Source organism: Sphaerodactylus townsendi, linkage group LG04 (assembly GCF_021028975.2).
Source record: "Sphaerodactylus townsendi isolate TG3544 linkage group LG04, MPM_Stown_v2.3, whole genome shotgun sequence".
Classification (NCBI taxonomy): Eukaryota; Metazoa; Chordata; class Lepidosauria; order Squamata; family Sphaerodactylidae; genus Sphaerodactylus; species Sphaerodactylus townsendi.
In genome coordinates, this window is record NC_059428.1 from 150,211,369 (window position 1) to 150,226,754 (window position 15,386).

The 15,386-nt window shown below is 48.2% G+C and overlaps 1 protein-coding gene across 6 annotated transcripts in view; it reads right to left on the reverse strand.

Annotated features, from left to right (window-relative positions):
* The window catches only part of SDK1 (sidekick cell adhesion molecule 1), a 536,293-nt gene that overhangs the window by 56,247 nt on the left and 464,660 nt on the right, over nt 1-15,386 (reverse strand). For 4 of the 6 annotated variants that reach the window (XM_048493601.1, XM_048493596.1, XM_048493597.1 and 1 more), the window contains 4 exons: nt 13,332-13,435; nt 10,161-10,231; nt 4,131-4,263; nt 2,534-2,593 (listed from right to left, as the gene is read on the reverse strand). In XM_048493601.1, the coding sequence (XP_048349558.1) occupies nt 2,534-2,593; nt 4,131-4,263; nt 10,161-10,231; nt 13,332-13,435 (368 nt within the window). The remainder of the gene's footprint in view (nt 1-2,533; nt 2,594-4,130; nt 4,264-10,160; nt 10,232-13,331; nt 13,436-15,386) is intronic. The other 2 variants (XM_048493599.1, XM_048493598.1) reach the window with 1 other exon arrangement.

Sequence of the window (15,386 nt, forward strand, 5' to 3'; positions counted from 1 at the left end):
TACACCATGCTGGCTCTCCCCTCCCCCAACCCCTCTCTCCTTAGGCCCCACTCCCAAATCTCCAGGTGTTTCCCAACCCAGAGCTGGCAACCCTATTAGTAATATGGACATAGCCTCCCTGTACGGAGCCCTGAGGAACTGATCCAAGGCCTGATCTATATGTGCAGTGGAACAAGATACCAGAGCCGACAGTATAAAGCTAGAGGGATCGAGAACAGTCGGTTTCAGTCTGATCAAGCCTGGATCAAGCCTGCCCATCGCTGGGCTCAAACAAGCCCCATCTCCGGGTGGAGATTGCAAACGGCGCCTTCACTGCTCTCCCGAATGAGGAGTTCTGAAAGTGTGCCTCCAGAAATGGTGCCCGGGGCTCGAGACACCCCCTCCCCCCCACATATGCTACTGCTATAGGGACTTCACACTGACAGACGTGGGAAAGGAATAGCGGCATGGGGAACAAACATTAGAAAAACCCCAAGCTTCAGCAAAATCAATAACCAGAAGCCCATCAGGAAGAAGGAGCAAAGTATGCGTTCTTCCCAAGGAACGCCCAAGGATTCCTTGCTGTTCTAGGATTTGCATATTTAAATCACGCCATCCCCGTCATGCAAGACACTGAAAATCTGTCTTACAGAGAACACTGATCATTGCAATAGCCCACCAGCAAAAAAGAAAATGTTTCTGGCAGACAGGATAGCAACATCATGAAATTGTATGGCCACTGTTCCAAGGTTCTTTATCTGCAAATCAATTTCCCCCCTACCTGAGAGTTACGCCTTCAGCAGGGCTGTAACTCCCTGAAAAGAAAATGTCCGAGTGAATGTTCCTCAGGGCTCCGTAATAGGAATCTTAATTTCAGATTTCTGAAATTATTTACAAGTATTCTGCCCACGTCTCCAAGTTACAGAGCAGCATGTTTCCTGTCTGCTCCACACAGACGGACAGCTGATGAGATCTGATTTACTGCTCGGATTTTGCTGGCGCAATAAATAAAACAGCCTGATATACTGCAGGAAAAAAGGATGTTTTTATGGGACTTCGAAGCCCCTGCCAGTTCACACTCAAAAAAATTTGTTTTGATACGGCAACCCCTCCCCTCCTCGAGAGATATATTTCCAAACCAGTGTGGAAGAAAATGGCATTGTGGCAGGCCACAGAATCTCTGTCACCCGGGAACGCTGTCACAGTTGCAGGAACCAAATGATTTAGCTGATGGAATAAGCTGATGAAAGTTCAGGACTTGCAGGGGATCAGAGATTTCAGCGGGTGGTGTAAAAGGACAACGGCCGCTGGGCGTAAAGGCAGCAGTGTATGCAAACCAGAAGGACTCCAGGCAAACAAGGCCTCTAGATAGAACCTGTGCCTTTTACATGGGTGATCTGAGAAGGAAAAGATCAGCATGTTCTCTCCTCAAAAACCATACCACAGAATTCTTTGCCATCTACACAGTGTGGTGTAGTGGTTAAGAGCAGGTGCACTCTAATCTGGAGAACTGGGTTTGATTCCCCACTCCTCCACCTGAGTGTGTTTCTGCACTCCTATGTTCCTGTAGGGTGATCTTGGGCTAGTCACAGTTCTTTGGAGCTCTCTCAGTCCCACCCACCTCACAGGGTGTTTGTTGTGGGGGGTGGGGGGGGGGAAGGGAACAGAGATTATAAGCCACCTTGAGTCTCCTTACAGGAGAGAAAGGTGGGATATAAATCCAAACTCTCCTTCTCTCAAGTGGCAGAGCGGGGAATCAAACCCGGTCCTCCAGATTAGAGTGCACCTGCTCTTAACCACTACACCAAGCTGGTTGGAAGTTTGCAGCTCGAACCATACAGCTCCTCTGGTTCGACACAAAAAGCTTAGAGTACCAAAAGAGAGTGATGGGACCTTCAGCATCCTTGATTCAACTGTATCCTTACCAGAGGCCAAAAAATCCACCTCCCACGTGTAGCAGACTTGTTTGGGGAAACACAAGTGGCAAAGCTGCAATGGAGCAAGGTCACATTCCCCTGACAGGGCTGCGTTCGAGTCTGCGTGGGTTGGAGCTTCTCAGCTTTACTCCCAGGGTGAATCTTTGCTTCTCGGAAGCAGCCTTGTCAGACAATAGCCGGCCTTCTCATGGCTGAACCGCGTTTCATTCGTTTCCCTTTTCTAATTTAGCCCATGGCTTGCAGAGATGGCTCAAACGTTCCCGCCGTTCAAACAAAGGAAATTTTCTAGCTAAACAAAACCCTCAATGGCCTTAGAAAGAGGAAACAGGGAAAACCATGCCTGCTTTGTCATCAGACATACCGATTTGTATGAGTCAACACGGCTCCATCAGGTACATCTCTCTCTCTCTCTCTTTTAAATAAAAACTCTTTTCCTCCACCACAGATTTTTTGATGTATTGAGAAACGATTTAAACAAACAAGGAACTCGGGGGCAGCTGAATCATTAATTGAAGTTTGATCCTGCTTGGTTTGCTGAACAGGGCCACGGGAGTCCACGCGTTCCCAAGCAAAGGCAGAAAGCGTTTCTGCTATCGACACCCGGCGCATGCACTTACGTGTTAATTCATATGCCGTTAATACAGAGCTGCTGTTCACTGTCTTGAAGCTGCTTTGGGCTATTCGGAGTAAGCAAAGCAGAAAGTTGTTAAGAGTGCAAGGAAACAGTTATTGCAAATGATGTACGGCGCAGGCGGAGGGAAATGATGCGGCGCGGCGGCTTTATGCTGGAGGACTGCACCTTGACAGGCAATAAAAGCCACATCACTTTCGCGATAACGCGGCAGAAGATCATCAGTCACAAGGGCTTGTTCAGCCTTGTCTCCGCACACGGAATCGCGCAAGCCGGCATTTATGTCGGAAGGGGAGATGTTGTCTGGTGAGCAACCCTTAAGGGGTCTGCTCTGTGGGGATCATTCCCTGGGATTTGGGGGTACTTTTTTTGTTCCACAACACGAACGTATGAAGCTGCCTTATCTTGAGCCAGACCCTTGGCCTATCGAGGTCAGCACTGCTTACTGAGAGCCAGCATGGTGTAGTGGTTAAAAACAGGTGCACTCTAAGCTGGAGAGCCGGGTTTGATCCCCCGCTCTGCCACTTGAGCTGTGGAGGCTTATCTGGGGAACCAGATTAGCCTGTGCGCTCCAACACACGCCAGCTGGGTGATCTTGGGCTAGTCACAGTTCTTCGGAGCTCTCCCAGCCCCACCTACGTCACAGGGGGTTTGTTGGGGGGAGAGGAAGGGAAAAGAGTTTGTGAGCCCTTTGAGTCTCCTATGGGAGAGAAAGGGGGGATATAAATCCAAACTCTTCTATTTCTACTCTAAGTGGAAGCGCTCTCCAAGGTCTCAGGCAGAAGTTTTTCATGTCACATACTGCCAGATCCTTTAAGTGGAGATGCCGGGGTTTGAACCTGGTGCTTTCTGCATGCCAAGCGCATGCTCTGCCCCTGAGCCATGGCACCTCTCCATGTGCTGGAATGTGGTGGTGGTGGGGAGACTTGCAACAGAAACAATACTCTGGAGACTCAAAGTTGATCCATGCGCGTCGGATGAAACCCACTGATCAGCCGGGTTGTCTGTCTGGCGAGCACTTAGGACAGTTGAGGGACTTGGCCAGCTGGCAGTGCAGGAAGAGATGTCTGTCAACTCCTGCATGGGGGAGGCCCAGCTGCTGCCAGCATAGAAGGTGGTCATGTGTGGACATTGCTTGGGGCGACATAAGACCTCAAACTGGTTTGAACTGTTTGAAACATGGCTAGAAACCAATGCCTCTGATCAACTGACACATGGTGTAGCAATTCTGCAGTGGGGAAGAGCCTTCCTTGTATCCTTTCGCTCTTTACTCATTCCATTGAGCCCAGTCAATGCTACCAGTGGGCAATAAGGGAGAATGAGCAGGAAACTGAGGACAAGTTGGATCAGAGAGGTGAGCGCATTGGAACTGTCTTATATTTATCTGGTATTTTAGAAAATGTGCAAGTTTTCTGGGAACATGTTTGACCTTCTCTGTTTGTTGTTATCCATTTTTAGCAAGTGTCCTTTTAATGCAAATGCCAAAGAATGCTGGCTCCTCTTTCTTAAAGCCTCCTCACTAAAATATTAGAAGGTGGAAAATAATTGCACTGCATGCAGAAGAAAGCGCTCTGGCTACTCACGTGTAAGCTCCACTCGTAAAGCTGAAGGGTTTTTAATCGTCTTGGACTCCGGTCCTGAGCTCTCGTATTCCAGCTCCCGGTAATAAATGCGATACCCCAACAAGAGACCGTTCAGGTTCTCCGCCTTGGGAGGCTGCAAGAAATTCCAGTCCAGAAAGCTTAGTTAGACATGACACATGCCCAAGAGCAGACAACAGTAACATCAATTCAAGTTCAGAGTTTGCTTCTACCACTGAAAGAAAATGGGCATTTTTTATTTTCTTTTTATTTTCAGAAAGAGGCTGGATGTCCCCACGGCGAACCCAGATCGAGGCCGCTCTCAGCAATTCAAGAGGAGCGTTGCAGGATCTCTTGTGTGATGTCAAGCTGGAAATGATTTAAAAACCAAATGAAAAAAGTCAGGCCTAAAAAACCTTAGGCGTCCTCAACGGCATCTCTGAGACATCCTGTTTCAGCGCTGCCAAGGAAACTGTGAAGACACTTGGGTGGTCAGTACAGGAAAATGACCGGTTCTTGTTACCAACACCAGGTTACTGTCAGGTGGTGCATCTGACATCAAACGGGGTCCTGGTTTCTGTCATACTAATCGGTTTTCTGTACTTTCGGTTTCCTGCTGCCTTTGTGCTTTGTATCCTGTAGTAATGTCGATTGCGTCCAAGTGCCAGTTGGGCTGAGAGCCCTTCCTACGGCTTTGAGAACTACTGGCTTTCACATTCCTGTTTTGTAATGCTTTGCTTTGCTACCTCTGGGGTGGGGGGTGAAGGGAAGGGGAGCATCTTGGTGGGCATAAAAAGGGGTGCTTGAGAAGCCATTCTTCAGAACTGGCTTCTTCTGAGGCCATGCCGTCGTGTGTCGATAAAGGCTTTTGATCGGAATCACTGAGTCCCACATTGCTACAGATCCGGGGCTTGACAGTTACCAGACACTCAGAAGAGACTGTGCCTTGGGAAGGAGAATGGGATTTTCCTGGGCTACGTCTCTCCCACCCACATAGGCCCTGTGTGACCCCCATGCTGAATATTAAACTGGAAGCAATTGGCTCCAAGAAGACCCCCATACACACTCTGTCACCCAAGTCTCCATTGGCACAGGTTTCCAGTATTTCAGACTCAACTTCAGAACAGAAAGGTTCATAACCTCAGTCTGGTATTCATTACACGCTCATTTTATATAGCGACGGGAAAATTCACACTCCAGCGAGCAACAATTTGCAGAGCTTTCTTTCTTGCAGCACACCTGTGGAACTCCCTTTCCCTCGGAGGCGAAACTGGCACCACTGCTGTAAGACTTTGGGAAACTTTTCTGGGAAGGCCTTTGGTCTGAATTTAAATAACTGCACCCCTGCTGATTAGGGATGCCAGCCTCTAGGTGGGACCTGAAGACCTCCTAGAATTAAAGCTTGCCTGCACAGGACAGAGATCAGTTCCCCAAGAAAAGGTAGATCCTTTGGAGGGGGGGATGCTGTGGAACAGTGCCCAACGTAAAGCCCTGTTCTCCCCCAGCTCCATCCTGAATCACTAGGAGTTTCCTAACGTGTATCTGGTAACTGTAACCTCCACTCATCCACTGCCAGTGGTCAGGGAGGACCTGGCAACCCCACCACTGATGAACACCCCCCCTAATTGTTTTTATTTTACTTTTGCGCTTTATATATTGTTGTCTCCATTTATCTTTGTAACCCCCTTGAAGACCATTTATCTTTGTAACCCCCTTGAAGACCTTGTAACCCCCTTGGGTGGAAAGATTGCTTCGGAATTCCCAAAACAGATCAATCTCTGCCCTGGGAATAAAATGCCATGGCTTCATTTCAGAACCACCACTCCTCCTCACCAGGAGCCCCCGCCCCCAAGCCCCTCTGTTTCATATGGCCCCTTATTTCTGAAATACATATGATGCTGCCTTTCATAAATATTATCCTGACTCTCCAGGTTCAAGACTATCTCAAGGCATCAGAGAATCACAAAAAAGATCTTGCTGGCACGATGCCACCTCGTCTGCCTCAGGCCAAATTTCTAACAGCCTGAGGGAGCATCCAAACTTTTGGTTAATTAGAAATTTGAAGAAGCACGAAGGCTGTTTGCATGGGATTGTTTTGATCAGAAGCTGCGCGGTTGGGAGGGATACAGTCAATTCAATTAATGAGTAGTTTTAGGGAGAAATACGGGCTGGATACTGGGAGATCTATGAACGGATCTTCCTAGCAGGTTTACAGGGAAACAATATCCATGTAGAAGGAGAAGAAGAGTTTGGATTTTTGTCCCACCACCAAGGTGGCTGACAAGCTCCTTTCCCTCCCTCTCCCCACAACAGACACCTTGTGAGGTAAGTGGGGCTGAGAGAGTTCAGTGAGAAGTGTGACTAGCCCAAGGTCACCCAGCAGGAATGTAGGAGTGTGGAAACACACCTGGTTCACCAGATAAGCCTCCACCACTCAGGTGGAGGAGTGGAGAATCAAACCCGGTTCTCCAGATTAGAGTGCACCTGCTCATAACCACTTCACCATGCTGGCGTAGTGTACAACAGAGAGTTGCCAACCTGCAAGCGGGCAAAATCAACCACTGCCCCAGCGTGTGCTTTCTCTGCTGCAGCTCCTGATGGAATGGCCTGCCCAAGGAGGTTAAGGAGGCTCCCCCTTTTCCTGGCCTCCCACCAATTGTGCCACACTGATCTATTCAAGAGGGCTTTTTTGGAGCAGGTAAGAGGGTTGCCCTGTACAACGTGGTTTTACAAACTGACTTGGAGAAATGATTAGGGGCTGGGTCTATTCAGCTACATATAGCTTATTGGTAGTTGAATCCTGTTATATAATCTCTGTACTGCTTAATGTGCCATGTTGAGACGTATGCTCCAGTTCTTTCTGGTGTTTCCAGACTTCTACAACCCTAATGCGTTGGTTACTGGATGCCCCATTTTGTTGACTGCATTGGCTCGAGTCCCTGGGAGAAAGGCGGACTCTAAATAAATAAATTATGGATCTTCAGGAGTCTCTTGATTCCATCCTGAAGGATGGCTGGTGGGACAAACTAGGGAATTCCTCAACTGACCAAAGATGGGCAGGGTTAATCAAGAATTTTGATGGTTCAAGTTCGCTGTAGCTTGGAAGGTCATTGGTCTAATTCTATCCATTTACAGAAGTTTGGCAAGGATGCCTGCTAGTCCCATTATCATGCAATTTGTAGGTAAATGATGCGGTCTCCTTTTTGAGAAACCCAAAATTCCCGTTGGCTATCATGCGGATGACGGTGTTATTATTGTCAGGGGATGCATTATTGTTACCAATGGGCCCCTGACAACCATTGAGGGCCTTTTTGGAATACTATAATGCAGAGGGGTTGACAATCAACCCAGGGAAATCGACGGTGATGCTGTTTTCCAATAAATAAATAAGTCTCAATTGGTGCCAGGGCAAGGGAGAAGATGGAAGGGCAAATATTCCTCCCTCTCCCCATAATTTCACCAATCAAATCAGACTCTGTCCCCTAGATGGTGAGGACAAAGAGGGCGGGGGACATGCTCTCTTTGTCTTTTTCATTCCAGAGTTAATAAAAGTGCACACGGGGGAAGGGTCCAAGTCTCTCCCACTACCCGTTCTAATCTGGCTGCCAATAATCAAGCTCCGGATAATGAGAGTTCAATTTGGTACTCTCCAAATCCCTCTTTCCTCTCTCTTGGGATAGCATGACAGTCCTGATTCACATAATGTTCCTATTAGAAAGTAGGATTCTCTCTAGAGCCCAAATCTTACACAGGAATCAGAAGCCATTAAGATACCTAGCCCAAAGCGAAGAGATAAATGGTCAGGGATGCTCTTTCCCGCATGGTAATCATGCGTTTCCCTTGGGAAAGGTAGCTCTATGCAGAGGTCGGGGCACCCTGCTGCTATCTGTCTTTCAGGGCAAAACTCAGCCATTGATGCTGGTGGATTATTTAGGATTTTCCACCTATCTCCAAAAAAGGCCCAAGGGATCAGCAGAGGTGGGTGTCTCTGTGCTGACTAGCAGGCGGCTGGGTCTCAAGCCGCACGAATGCCGGTTTGTTTGCATCGAGCAATTTGGAGAGCTTCTCCGGCAAGAAAACAGAATGGAGCGAAACGTCAGCGTTCCACATAGAGTTTTGACATCAATGGTGCCCGAAGATACCCTGGGTTTCCTTGGGGAAGCCTCCTTTCCTTCTAAAGTGGGCTTAAAACAATTAGTTCAGCAGCATTCAAAACATCCACCCGATTGTGCTTTCCGCAAAGCGTTAAGGCCTTGCTTTGTGTACGGCCACCCACACCCATACTGTTCATTCTGCCTGTAAAGCGTAAGTTTTAATTTTTTTTTTATTCGAAAACTACAGCGTGGCTAAATTGTTGCACACCCAAATAACATAAGCACGCTAATGACATGTAATTGACTTCAACTCCCCCGAGGCAGCTTGGGTACAACTTTCCCATTAGGTTTTCATGAAATAAAAAGCACTCAATTATCTAAACTACCACCTATTTCACATTCATTATCCACCCTGTATCTATCAATGAGATCAACCTTCATTCTGCCGTGCTCTGCTTCATTGTCCCCGGTGCACGCTTCCATTTTCCCCCCCTTGTATGATGGACAGGAAGGCGGGTTGTCGATTGATACCCACGCACAACTCCTCGGGTAAAAACAGTCAACACGCTTAACGTTTATTTGCTAGGTTGTAACAGAATACCGTTGCTGCAACTGTGATGGGCATAAAAGGTAAATTGATGCAACCTGCTGGGACAAACCACCCTCATGGAGTTCTGGGAGCAAATCTGGATGCGACTGAGGTCCTTGGAACTAAATTGCCTTGGGAACTTTTGATAACGTAAACGAGGCCAGGGAAAACAACTGACGTGCTGTGGAAGGTTTTCACAGCTGGACTCAAAAAGCTGTTGTGGGTTTTCTGAGCGGCGTGACTGCGGCCTGACAGCTTTGCTCCTAACGTTTCGCCCACATCTATGGCTGGAATCTTCAGAGGTGTGTCGCAGTAAGATACGTTTCTCTCCATGACACAGTGTGGAGTGATTGTGTGGTGGGGTATGTATTTTGCCCACCTCACAGGGGTCAGGATGGGGTGGGGGTGAGGCACATTTGCATGTGCTTGGGTGGAAGCCATTTACAGTTGCACTGCTGTTGTATTTGCAATCGCATTTGTGGGCAAGATGTTAGGAGCAAAAGCTACCTGATCATGGCCACACAACTGGGAAAACCCACAACAGCTCTTCTTCTTCAGCAGTGTTAGTCTGATCCAAATAACCTTTTCCCCAGAGGCTTTTTGGAGCTGAATTATAGGGGAGGGAGGACTCCTATAATGGAGTTAAAGCACCTTGTGTAATTTTGCACCAAGTATTGCACAGATAACCCAGAAATGTGGTTACTCAGGCCACGGAGAAGTATAAGCAATGGCATCTTCTTGACTAATGAGCAGCAGGATTGTGTTTTGCATTCTCATATTGCTGGATTCTTCCCATGATGTGCTGCTCCAGTCCAAGAAGTCCATACCATTCATTGGAACAGCAAGGATACTATTTTTGCCTATGTTGTGGGTGGAGAGTGAATAGGGGATGGATATGTCTTTATCTACGCATTACCATTATGAAAGAACAGACTGCAATGGCTAGATTCAAGACAAGTAGCCTCTTAGAGGCCTGCAAGGTTTTCAGGGTATCAGCTTATGCCCTAATAATTTTGTTAGTCTCTAAGTGCCTCCGGACTCAAATCTAGCTCTTCTGTTGCGGACCAACACCTCTGAAACGATCTTCATAATTGCAACAGGTATCGAACATCCACAAAATATGTATCCAACACAGATCTTTAAAATCCATAGACATTCTCAGCAGGATGTCAAACCAGTAACCCCAGGCAGTGAAACAATAGACAACACTGCTTTGTTTCCCCATCCATGAGGCTTCTGGATTGGCCAGGCCTGGAAGCCATAACTGGATTTTTTTTTTTTTTTGGCCTTTTGTGCTATCGACAGAGCAACGTCTGCTGGGATCATCTGATCTTTTTGAGCCTCACGCACCTGCCACCGCACGAGGACGGAAGATGTCGTGTGTGGCGTCGCCGACACAGAGTTTGGCGCTTCACTTGGAGCTGGAAAAGAGGGAGAGAAAAACCCAAACGTATAAAGTGAGGAAACAACCAGAAAATCCATTCTTTCAATGAAAATCCCTTCCTCTCCCCAGTGCTGTTGTTGGGGTGTAGCTCTGCTGCCCAATGGCGAAAAGAGTGGGCGAGGCCCTGCCGGCTAAGCCTGCATTCAGCTTCTGTCCCACCTGTGCAGTGAACACACAAAATGCATTGGAGACAAAGCCAGAGTCGCTTATCAGGAGCTCCCAGCTCACCACACCAAAATGCTCGAGTGGCAGCACCGGGTTTGTTCAGCAAAATAAATCCTCAGAGTTTTCCGAGAAGATGAGAAATGTTTCCAGTTAATCACTCCTGCTATATAGAGGCCAAAGCAGCTCTAGGGTTTCTCCCCCTCACTTCAGCCTCCAAAATTTCAAGGGGGGGGGGGGATATTTAAGAATTCGTGGAAACAAGTTCCAGAACATCAGTACTTTTTTTCTGCTGCTCCTGCCCCGGTGAAAAAGGGGGGGGGGGGTGAGTCGACCACTGGCACCTTGAAGATAAGGCTGAGATTCACACAGTGGCTGCTGATGCTCCCAAGGACTTATATGCCTCCAGAAGGTTTTGGGGATTTTGTCCCCAACGCACACCCCACCCTTTTCTATACAGCTTTCAGAACTCCCACCAGATCCAGTGTGCCAGGTGGTGATAGCCCCATTGGGTGAATCAAGCTTCTAGCTGCACAGAGTTTTGGATCCCGGCCTAATGGATCTACTTCAGCAGGAATCCTTTCCAACGTTACTGCACTAAAACCCCCATAATCATGAGATGTTTTATTGCAGTGGAGAAGAAAAATGGGATGCTGAAGTTCTTTACGATGCCCTCCGCTAAGGGTTTAATTTACTAACACTTTTTCTCTGGATTGACATTAATGCCAATGGAATTTTCCAGCAGATCTGCGAGTGGCGCATCCGGTGTTTGGACACACGACACATGCCGGAATAATGTTCACACTTCACTACACCCAAAGCGCTTCTGAATCACTCACTTTTTGCATGGGTTCTGAGAGGTGTGAACGAAGCGATTCGGAAGAGAAATGGAATGAATGCTGCAACCAACGCAGGTTTTAAAACAAAGGTAAAGGATGTGAAAAACCACTAGAAGTCATGTGAGTGCAGTGGCTTGTACTGGCAAGAACAGTTTCTACTGCGAAAAATGGCATTTCCCACACTGCGGTCTCAGTCCACCACCTGAGTGCACAAGTAGAATACCTGAGTGCACACACACCTTTCCAATGCACTGTTACTCTAAACATGGAGCCTTATTATTATTTATTATATTTCATAGACTGCCCAATCCCCAGAGGGCTCTGGGCAGCGTACAACAACAAACAATACAGCAATAAATATTAAATATAAATTATAAACTTTAAACATTAAAAACCCTTAAAATCACAAACAGTAACTTCATAAACCCACATTAATTAATTAGCTGATGGCGTCCGATCCTAAGGCCGGGAGGGGACCAGCAATGTGAAAGATGGTAAAAATATAATGTGAAGGCAGTGCTGGAGATGGTATGAAAGCATGGTACAGGGGCATCAAGAGGGGGCAGGCAGTCCGCGGCCAGCCTCCCCAAAGGCCCCGTGGAACAACTCAGCTTTACAGCCCCTGTGGAACTGTCCAAGGTCCTGCAGGGCCCTGATGGCTGGAGGGAGGGATGCAAAAGCCCTGGCCCGGGTAGAGGCCAGCTGCATCATTGAGGGGCGAGGGACTACCAGCAAGTTAGCCTCTGCAGATTGCAGAGGCCTACTAGGGACATATGGGGTGAGAGGGAGGCCTACTAGGGACATATGGGGTGAGACAGAGGCCTATTAGGGACATGGCTCCTATAAGACAGCAGGGATTTAGACCAGGGGTAAGAGTAGGGCCTTTTGCTCTGTAGCTCCAAATAGGTTTTTGTCAAAAGAGGGGGCTTTCAGCGTGCCATACACTGTTGATGTTGCTGGGTGATGCAAGAGGCCAGCGGTTTTGCACTTGGCCCTACAAGACCTCAAAATCTGGCTCTGCCTCCTGCTCATGGGGCACAACTCCTGTGTAGACCAAGCTGGTACCAGACCGCTGTGTTTCTTCTGCCAACCTGATTTACCAGCTTCGTTCTTGGCCAACGTACCAGCCTGTCTCCCTCCATCTGCTCCGTCTAGTGACAGCTACCAGACTTCTGCCCGATTCAGGCATGGCTGGGCCTCTCAGACCTTAAGCCTGACACCCTCATAATGTACTGAAGTCAACACAGGGTAACTGCAGGGCTCTAGAATGCCTTGCCCTGCTTGAAAGAATTACCCTTTGTAACCCTAAATTGCTTTTTTGCAATACCAGCTATCAGGCTAAAGTGTCTGGGGTTCCCAGAAATCCACATCCTTCTCCTTCTCTCTCTCTCTCTCTCATTCAGCCATTTAGCACTAGCACAGCCTTGAAGTAGAGTTGGTGTGATAACAATTAAAGAAAGATCTTCAAACATATGCTCAATTCCACATTCATTTTTAATACCCCTTGGTAAATTATTCAATTTCAGGAAAGATAATGGTTCGTTAGCACTGAACCAGGAAGAAAATCAATTAGCATTTCATTCCACTTGGAGGCTCTGGGAAGCTGGGCTGATTATTGGAAAGTGTGGTAGAAAAAGAAGAATAGTTTGGATTTATATCCCCCCTTTCTCTCCTGCAAGGAGACTCAAAAGGGTTTACAAAATCCTTTCTCTCCCCTCCACAACAACAAACACCCTGTGAGGTTGGCGGGGCTGAGAGAGCTCCGAAGAACTGTGACTAGCCCAAGGTCACCCAGATGGCATGTGTTGGAGTGCACAGGCTAATCTGGTTCACCAGATAAGCCTCCACAGCTCAAGTGGCAGAGTGGGGAACCAGACCTGGTTCTCCAGATTAGAGTGCACCTGCTCTTAACCACTACATCATGCTGGCTCTACACAAAGCCACAGGATTTGCTTGTGTGCATATCTGCAGACCCCTGGGATGCAATTCACCAGATAACTCCATCATCCCCAGAATTCTTGAGACACAGCAATGCTTGGGTTCCAGCCCAAGATGGCTGCCTTCTCCAGCTCTTACCATCTTGCAGAGTCGTTACGGCTTCCGTCTCCGCTCCAAAGTCGCTGTCTCCAATATCGTTGGTTGCTTTCAGACGTAGCTTGTAGGAGGTAAATGGGTTTAGTCTGTAAAACAGCACAGCGAACAGAACTGGAGAATGAACATTTCCTCATGGCCCACAAGCTGCCCTCTTGGTGGTTTTCTTTGCAAACCCACCGGGAAATTCAAAGAGTACAGAGTATCGAAAATGGCTTCCTTTTCGATGAAGCACCCTGACCCAGCCACTCTAGGAGCCTTTCAAAGATTCTCGGACTCTCTCTCGCTCCAATGCAAATACCGCTTCATGACTGAATTACAAATCAGCGTTGTGACACCCAGGATTTATGAGATCATCTAGCGTACCAGATGGTCCTCGAGGAAAAAAAACCCCTTAATGATCAACTGATGGGCTCTTGCCTGATGTTATTTGCGCTACATCAAATCTGCCTACGAGATTATAAGAGGCTCCTTGTTCAAGGTGTTCTGTTTGGGAAGCTGGTCCCCTTCCTAGTATCTTCCTGGGGCTGGGAAAGAGCAAAAGAAATCTATTGCAGGGCATGTGACGGGGGCCAGCAAGCCAGCTGGACCGAGACGTTTTTCTAGGGATCCAACCTGCTCTGCCCTGTTTCTTGGCTGGTCTTTCTTGGCTGGTCCCCTTTCAGCCAGAGCTTGATAGGGGGACATCTCAGTCCCTGCCAAACCTTCTGGCTCAAGTCCTGAGGACAGATGTACCAGAGGGCTGGCAAGGATTAAGTGTACAAATAGCAAAAAAATACGGTCACCTGCAAAGCTAGAGAATCAAGGTAGGACTGAGAAAGCCAAGATACAAATGCTCACCTGGCCATGAAGCTACCTGGGTGTCCTTGGGCCAACCTAGCTCATGGGGTTACACGGAGGATGAAATGGGGGAGGGGATGCACAGCAACACAGGAAGCTGCCACATACTGAGCCAGACCATCAGTCCACTGAGGTCAGTATTGCTTACTGGCAGCCTCTCTCCAGGACCTCACAGAGAAATCTTTCATGGCACGAACTGCTTAGTCCTTTTAATTGGAGATGCAAGGGATTGAACCCAGGACCTTCTGCATGCCCAGCTGATGATCCGCCACAGACCCACAGCACCTTCCCTAAGAACCACCTTGAAGCCCTTCAAGGAAGGCAGGATAAGGATCCGGCTGAGAGCTTGAACAGCAGCTCCAAACAGCAGGTGCATTCTTCCTGCCCTTCTTCCACAGAGCTCCGGTCATCACACACAGTTCTCCCCTTCTCCACAACAACCCTGTGAGATAGGCTAACTGAGAAGATGTGTGACTGGGCGAGGGTTCAGGCAGACAGGGGATTGACACCCAGGCCTTGGCAGCACAAGTGCGATCCTCTAATCACAACATGCCACTGTTTCCCAGATCTATCGAGAGATTCTTCTGAGATCCTATAAGATACCAGGACAGCGGGCTCTGTCATCCCAGCCACAAATCTCGTGGTTAATCTGCCAAACAATGCAGCAGGCGTGCTATTTTTCATCGCTGCGGCATTCCGACAAATAGCGTTACTCAGCTTATTCAATGCAGACGGGGACAGGGGATTCCCTGCAGTTTTCCTGCGAACTCGGTGGCTTGAAGATATGCAAAGACCAGCTTCCAGCTGAGTCGACTTCGGCAAAGCTTCCAGCGTAGCCAGCCGGGGGCTCCCTTTCGAGTCACTAACGAGGTCTGCAGGAGTTCAGCGTGGCGCATAATAGGCTTAGCTAATTAATCGGTCGGAGCTGGTGCGGGGCCTCGGTTCTGCCGGGCAGGCCAGCGATGCCAATAAAACTACCAGGAGCAGATGATTAAACTCCGTGGGATAAAAATGCCGCATGATGGGCGGCACATTAAACTGCTTTGAGGCATCCCCATAGGACAGACGCTCTCAGGGAACAGGGGGCAATCCATTCTTTTCTCAGTTCTTGGCATTAGACAGTTATTACTGTGCCGATCTGAGAGAGCAAGAGAGAGGTTGATGCATGCGGGACGGAAGCCGCAGTGATCTTGGGCACTG